The sequence below is a fragment of the Trichechus manatus genome, unplaced genomic scaffold (assembly GCF_000243295.1).
Source record: "Trichechus manatus latirostris isolate Lorelei unplaced genomic scaffold, TriManLat1.0 scaffold00208, whole genome shotgun sequence".
Lineage (NCBI taxonomy): Eukaryota > Metazoa > Chordata > Mammalia > Sirenia > Trichechidae > Trichechus > Trichechus manatus.
The window spans coordinates 307,960-315,552 of record NW_004444144.1 but is presented as its reverse complement, the minus strand read 5'-3'; the positions used below and the strand labels follow the sequence as shown (position 1 = coordinate 315,552).

The 7,593-nt window shown below is 53.2% G+C and overlaps 1 protein-coding gene across 2 annotated transcripts; it reads right to left on the bottom strand.

Annotated features, from left to right (window-relative positions):
• Nucleotides 1-386: 386 nt before the first annotated feature.
• Nucleotides 387-7,158, bottom strand: CD8A (CD8 subunit alpha). 2 transcript variants are annotated; one of them, XM_023742324.1, is made up of 6 exons: nucleotides 6,683-7,158; nucleotides 6,238-6,594; nucleotides 5,544-5,669; nucleotides 5,211-5,321; nucleotides 4,593-4,623; nucleotides 387-3,903 (listed from the first exon to the last, which is right to left on the bottom strand). In XM_023742324.1, exons 1-6 carry the CDS (start codon nucleotides 6,729-6,731, stop codon nucleotides 3,894-3,896), a joined length of 684 nt encoding a protein of 227 aa, XP_023598092.1. In that variant the 5' UTR covers nucleotides 6,732-7,158; the 3' UTR covers nucleotides 387-3,893. The 2 variants fall into 2 exon arrangements, with proteins under 2 accessions (XP_023598092.1, XP_012414516.1); XM_012559062.2 differs by having other exon boundaries at nucleotides 387-2,398.
• Between the last annotated feature and the right edge of the window lie 435 nt (nucleotides 7,159-7,593).

The window sequence follows — 7,593 nt, the reverse complement described above, 5'->3', positions numbered from 1 at the left end:
CCTTTCTCCAAAAGCCCAAGTGCTATACAACGCACCCCTTGCCCACAGCCCCCTGACTGTATTGTCCACACAACCCAGTCGGTCTCCACTGGCAGGATTAGCATCTGTGCCAGCACAGGCCATCCAGCCTCCACGACTGGTCCCATCATGATTTGGCCAGCTCTCAGGGATAGTGGCCACTTCTGGAGTGTGACTGAAGGAACCTAAGCAATCCCCATGCTCTCCACACACATTCCACCTCATCAGCTCAAAGCCCCACCTCCAGAAGGGCCAGGGTGAAATGCAGTGTGTCCAGTCATTATTGCCCATGAATCGGCTCATCAGCTTCAGAAGCTATGCGGGGGGTGGGGGTGGGGGTGGTTACCCACGTGTGCTGATCCATCTTCTAGGCCTGTTCTTTATTCAGACACATCTGTGGATACGAAGTTTCTGTCTCACCTGCCTCACTTTGGAGGAACGTGTCCACAGATGGGTGTAAATAAGGGGGAAGAGGTGCGGGAACACAGATTTTCTGATTTATTACAAGAAAGAACAAAAGGAAGGGAAGTGAAGTGAGAAGAGGCTAAGTTTTGGTTGATGAGAAAACGGGAAGTCCAGAATGAAAGTGAGAACTAACTGGATAATTTTACTTCTGGGTGTTTATCCTAAAGAAACGAAGACATCAGCAAACTTTTAGACGCGTAATTATAGTAGTGAAAAATTGGAAACAATTAAGTGGCAGGTAATAGAGAATTGGTTAAGTAAATGATGTCACAACCCAATATGGGATGCTAATCACCCTTTAAAAAGGATGCTATAAATGTTTATTTATTAAAACCACTTATAAAAGCATGGTGCAATCCCATTTTTAAAAAGACAAAGCATACATTTTACATACCTGCATGGAAAAGAATCAAGAGCATATACAATAATATTAGCAATGGATTATACCTGATTCTTATAGGAATAAGGGTGATTCTTATTTCTGTATCTACTTGAGCTTTTTCTCCCATTGACCACTAGGTCTTGTACAACACCATGAAAGAGGAAATGCACGTGTAGGGCAGTAGTTTTCACACTCAGCCTGCTCACCAGAGTCTCTTCTGCTGGTTGACGGGAGACCACAGGCTGTTTTTACAAAACTCAGATGTCACTGATGATTCTGGAATATGGTATCTCACGTTTCGACATTCACAAGGCCCTCCGTTCAACTTTACCCATAAAACCAAACCTGTTGCCATCGAGTCTATTCCGACTCATAGCAACCCTATAGCACAGAGTAGAACTGCCCCATAGGGTTTCTAAGGAGCAGCTGGTGGATTTGAACTGCCAACCTTTTGGTTAGCAGCCAAGCTCTTAACCACTGTGACACCAGGGCTCCCCCACTCATTTGTAAAAGGGTAGTCTGTCCTTCCTGGGTCCCTCTGTGATGTAAGCACTGGGAGAGGAATTTCAAAGGTGCATAGGAAGACAGGTCTGGCAATCTGCTTCCAAAAGGTCACAGCCTTGAAAACTCTGTAGAGCAATTCTCTGCACACGTGGGGTCGCCATGAGTCAGAACCGACTTGAGTGCAACTAACCACAGCAACAGTACCACGGGTTTTCACAGACATTTTCTTTGGAGATGGAGTGCTTCGTTTTCCAAGAGTCAGCTCCTATTACCTGCTCACTCACCCCTTCCACTTTAGTTATGAATTCCTACTGTATACAATTTCATGCTTGACTATAAAAGGTCTGCTATTGTTCAACTACATTATGAAACTGGGCACAGTAATGGTGTATCATAAGTGCTCACAAAATCCTTGTTTCCTGTGGTTTGAGACGCAAACCCCCACCCCGAGACAGAGGCCCCCGGAAGACAGACTTCAGCGGTGAGAAGAAAAGAGTCCGACCTGGGAGTCAAGGGTTCCCCCAGCTCTGGCTGCAACCCTGACTTTCTGTGTGATGCTGGACAAGCTGCTTCTCACCTCTGGATGTCAGCCTCCTCAGTCGTAAAATGGTCTGGGAAGAGGTTTGGACTGAATCGTAGCCAAGGTCCCCACCAGCTCTTACGGCGTGATTCTGAGAACACAGCTCGCATAGTGGCTGTGGCCACCCCTTTGCGCCCTTTACCCCAATATACACGTACAGTGGTATTGTGATCCTCGTGGTGTACTGTAGACATGATAGTTTCATTTTGCTTTCATCAAAATAAACACATTTTTTAAAAAGTAACCTTTCCCACTCCCACTAAAAGAATAATAATGGAATGACTATACAAGGAAGGAAGGCTGGAAAGCTGAAAGGGAAGGGCGGTTGCTCATTCTCGTGAGGACAGATCTCAGTTTGAGGTCCTGTAGTGGCTGACACACAGGGCGTGTATCTGTATTAGACGTACTTCTCTGAAAGGTCGGGCTTGCCTCCCGGCCTGACCAGGGGCCTGAAAGAGAGGTGGCTGACTGTCATTGCAGCAAGAGCCCTTTCAATGCAGTATTTGCTCATGACCAACCCCCAGCCCCCACAGCCTTTGAAAAGGATGTGTCCCCTGGGGCACCAGCACGGGACTGGCTGAATGACCTGGGTAACTCTGCTAAAGGCGTTACCCATACTATCTCATGTCATACTCACAGCAACCTTAGGGGTAGGCACGGGGTGAGAGGTGCCTGAGCCAGAATACGGACCCAGTCGGTCTAGCTTCTTGGAGGCAAGAAAATGGGGCAGATAACCAAACTCTTCAGCTGACCTGATTCTCAGCCCTCCCACCACCACCACCACCCCCATCACAGGGAAGGGAGGGACGGCAGCCAACCACCACCATCAGCCAAGTAGAGCTACTTTATCTAAAAGTCCCTCTGACAACCCGAACTTGACGTTACACTAAAATAGGTGTTACTTTAGCACTGGGTTAGGGCCTGCTAAAATGGCGAATTCATCCTGAGTGTCATATCTATACACACTGTCTTCCAAAACCTCTTTGTAGAGGCTGTACTGCCCATGATCATCAGTGTATTAACTCAGGCATGTGGATTCCTCAAATGTGCTTAGTCTGTACAGCTTTGTGTTTCATGGCAGGATTTTATTCTCAATTATTCATTTCAAAATGAGAGTTTTCAGAAAAGATGGAGATAAGAGATGATTCTACTCCAAAATCTCCCATCTGCACACCAAGTAATAAAAATGCTAAACGATCCTTCTCTATTTTTAAAGACACTTTATCCCCGTGGTATATCATCTGCAACAGACGCACTGGAAAGTCCTTACACTTCCATTGTTAAGAATAATCATGTGTAAGACACTGAACTTGGATCCCTACAGAGAAATACCAAGGAGTGAGAAATGCAAATCAGATGTATAAAATCTGAAATATTTTCACCTACTGAAAGAAGCCAGTGAATCTAGTTGCTTACCCTTAGGCTCTCCCGCCCCCCACTACAGCCCCCAGGAAGGAGCGTGAGCTTTGGATGGACGTTGCACCTCTGCTGTTTGCTGGTGGCATGGCCTTGGACACGTCACTAAATGTTCTAAATCTCAGTTTCCTCCTCCGTAAATGTAGGTCACTGTAACGACCTTAAAGTTGTCACTAAACGTGAAATTTAAATATATACAAAACAAGTAACTAATCATACTGTAGACTTCCATCCAGTGGTCATTATTATCAACAATCTGAGTGTAATCACACTTCTGCCACCTTGAGTAGGTTTCCTAATCTCTGAGCCAGTGATCTGGGAGGTGGGAGCACGGTGTCTACCACAGGAGGTTGCTGTGAAGATTCAGAGAGATCGTGGCCCCCATCACAGTGCTGGCCTCTGAGAAGGAGCTGGCGGAATGTTGCTGTAGGGCTGCCTCCTGCCTCAGGGCCAAGGAGAGGAGCCGCTTCTCCTAGAGTGTTTTCAGAATGACCAGGGCTTGGATTGGGTGGAGTAGTCGATAGACAGCTAATTGCCCCTGCCAGGGATGGATTACCCAATAAGCAAGGTGCACATTCACTTCCTAACTAATCTGTAGTGCACGATTTCACCTGTTTTTCACATCAAATATGTGGTGAAACCCATGTGAAATTGTGCACTACGGATTAGTGAGTAAATACAGCTAAGCCCGTGCATACCATGCTTACTGGTTAGTCTGACCCTGCCTGCATCTGGCCCCTCACGCCTCCACTCCAGTCCTTGGCAGCAGATCAAGGCCCTTCATTGGCACAAGGAAATTAGAAACCAAGGCCATTATTTATTTGGTTCAGGTGATAAAGGACTGGCTGTCCCTCAAAAAACCAGACCAGTCAAGAAGGGAAAAGAAGAGGGAGTTTTCCTCATGAAAACAATAAAACCCACGTGGAATGACGCAGATAACAAGTACCTCAGGTACTTGAGGAGCTAGGGTGAACTGGTGGGATCACTCAGATGGTTTTTGGTGATGGGCTAAATAAAGAGGAGATTTACTGAAGCCACACTGCTTTCCCCACCAGCCCTACCAGGGCCTTGACTTCCTCAAAGACCTAGCCACGTGCCCAGCCTTCTGCCTCTCTTTGCTCAGGGACTAAGCTCACTCCCTGTCCCCCGGGCACCCTGCAGTGACTCCCTCTGGAAAAGGCTGCTTCTCTGGAAGCCAGAACAGACCAGGGCTCATAGAAGACTCACCTAGGGCACTTGCAGACTCGTCTTCGGTTCCCTGGATAAGAAAAAAGAAGGAAAACGTGACTCTCTCCACTCCCCAGTAGCCCCCCAGTAGGGTTTTTCCTTCCCTTTTCTTATTCCTTTGGGGATTATAACTCTTGAGAGCCCAGGTGAGGGCTTCTTTTCCAGGGGTCTTCCCAGACGTTATTTTTTTTTAAATTGCCAATAACAGATGCAGGTGAACAGTGCAGAATCTGCCGGCCTAATCTGGGGCTCAAACAAGGAGAGAGAGGTTTGGAGAGGAGGCCAGAGCAAACCTCAAATCGGTTGTGGTTTTGACCCAACCTTCCTGGGCACGGATTCCAGGGCCACCAGCGACCCCCTCCCCCGCGGGCGTTTGCCATAAACCCTGATGGTGTGCTCTCTGCCTTCCTTAAAACGTCCGGGAGAGTGCAAAGTGGGGCGGGAAGTGGCTTTCACGCGTTCTTTCTCCAAGAAACAGACTGTGCGGCCCAGCGGCCCAGCTCGGAAGCCCCAGAAATCTCAACCCCATTTCCCCGCAAGGGTTGCCTATCTGGAGCAAGCAGCGCTAAGGCCGTGAGCGGGACTGACCCCTCCCCGCCGTGATTCTCCAAGACTTACTGTGGCTGCAGATGACGGCGACGATCAGTGACAGGAGAAGGACCGCACAGGTGGCAGCCAGGGGAGCCCAGATGTAGAGATCACAGCTGAAGCCCAGCCCCCTCGAGTCCACTGACGACATCGAACACGCTGACATTTAGGAAAGGACCTACCACCCTCCCATACCGCCCCGCCACCCTGGGCACGGCTGCCTGCTCCGGGTCTCGGCTTCCATGCCACTTGGACAGCCCTCGCCTCTACCTCTAGGATGAGGCCGCCCTTGGCAGGGGCTCTCCCCGCTGTCGGCACCATCCCCCGGCCCGCCGCGGCCCGCAGACCCCGCACCCGACTCACCTGCGCCGCCCGCCGAAGGCCGGCCCGCCGACGGCCGGCACACCTCTGGGCTTAGGGACTTGGGCTGCAACGCCTTGGTGGGCGCCGGCGTCGGTGGGCGCGGCGCGAGCGTCGTGACGGGCTTCTCTACAGGAGCAATGAAGCGTGGTTGGGGGTCTGGCTGCGGCTCTGGACGCGCGCCCCACCCTTGCGCCTTTGCCCGGTCGGCGCCTCCTGAGAAGCGCTGGAACGCCGGCGGCGGCGAACTCAGCGCCCGGGAGAGGGGAAAAGGAGTGGACTGGGTGGCAACCGCCGCGGATTGGCGCAGACCCCTTCGCGGCGGCCGGGGCTCTGCCGAGCCTCGGGCACTCGGGACCCTCCTCCCGCCACCCAGCCTCTCACCGGGGCCCAAGCAGCAGCCCCGTGAGCTCGGGCTGATGCCTGCACTTTCCCGCCGAGCAAACGGCAGCTCAGAGCATTGAAGTTACGTGCCCAGAACCACATCACACCCGACCTCGCGGCCAAATTGGCCAGCTATAGAAAGCCATCTCCAGTCCCTACTCAGCCAGCCGCATCTCAGCCTGTTTCCCCGTCTGTGAAATGGGAACAGTAGCTAAGCAGCCCCCAGGGGCGCTATGAGGCTCGACAGCGGTAGTCCGTGTGAAGAATGGGTTCAGATGTGAGTCCCCCACCCCCGGCGCCCGGCGCCCCGCACCTGGGAGGAAGACCGGCACGACGGCGCTGAAGTACAGCGCATGGTTGCTCACGACTGAGCAGAAATAGTAGCCTTGGTCCTCCACCTGGAAGTCGTGCAGGGTGAACTTGAATCTGCTCTCGGTCTTGGAGCCGGAGTACCGATCAGAGGACGGCTTGGGCCGGCTGCTACTGATGTACAGGAGGAAGGTGGGGCTGGTGGCGGCGTCGGGCCTCTGGAAGAGCCACGAGCAGCCCGACGCGAAGTTGGACAGCAGCACCTCGCACTCCAGCTCCACCGACTTGCCCAGGGTCCCCTGCACCTTCAGCGGCGACATCCTGAACGTACTCGGCCTTTGGGCGGCGGAGGCGGCGGCGTCTGTGGGCGACAAGGCAGCCAGCTGAGCCGGGAGCCCCGCGCCCCGTTCAGCCTCACCCGCCTGCCTTCCTCGGGGTAGTAAACTCACGGAGCAGAAGGGCCAGCTGCAGGAGCAGGGCGGTCGCCGGCGAGGCCATGGCGCGCTCCTCCGCGGCTCAGCTCAGCGACAATCCCAGACCCAGGGCAGGCACGCGGAGCCGGCGGGGGCGGGGAGGGGCGCCCTCCGGCCCGCCGCCCGATCTCGCCGTCGGAGGATGTGATGTCACCCAAGCCCCCGCCGAGAGTCGCCCTCCTTTTCGCGGTTGTCACCTTCCAGCCCGGTGAGGGGGTTGGAGATCGCGAATGGGGGCCTTCGAGGCCGGCTTGCGGGGCAGCCGGGGGCAGTTGAGAACTGCGGGCTGAGGATGAGAAGGGCTTGGAAACAGGCCTTGGAAGTGGTTTAGAAATGGCTGTCTTGTGGGAGTGGCAGAGACAGAGGACGAAGAGAGATTAAAGGAAGATTCCGAGAAGTGAGGGTGAGAGCGGGCAGGGATGGAGAAGTGAGCGTCCACTTCCTTTGCCCTCAGCGGGTGTCTCTCACGCTAGCTATCACGTTGAGGCTTTTTGTCAGCAAAATGGGTACTGACAGCTGAGAAGAAGAGGGGTTAGTGACCTGCCCACTTCTCTAGAACTTGGGAAGAGCGGCCAGTCCCGGTACCCACCGAGGAAGGGCCTTCTCACCTCCACCAGGACTTTCATGGGGAGGGGGACAGTCCTCTGCTGACCACACCCATCAGGTCCCTCTCCTAGCAGATAACCCTCCTGGGAACACACAGCCTCTTCCCGCCTTGGGTCCATTCCAGAACCTCCATACCAGTCTCTCTCCCGGCCAGTCCTCCAACCACCCTGCTGTGAAAATTACTGTCCTAGAGGGTATCTGATAGTGTCACTGTGACGGGCCCTCAACTCCCTGGCTTGGCTCGAGGAGCCTTTGCGTGCTGGCTCCTCCCAGTCTCCTGC

Coding starts and splice junctions, on each gene's coding strand:
- CD8A (XM_012559062.2), bottom strand. CDS start 6,731: ATGGCCTCGCCGGCGACCGCCCTGCTCCTGCAGCTGGCCCTTCTGCTC. Junction 5,322..5,543: donor GCCTTCGGCGGGCGGCGCAG/GTGAGTCGGGTG, acceptor CGATGTCGTCAG/TGGACTCGAGGGGGCTGGGC. Junction 4,624..5,210: donor CGCCGTCATCTGCAGCCACA/GTAAGTCTTGGA, acceptor TTTCTTATCCAG/GGAACCGAAGACGAGTCTGC.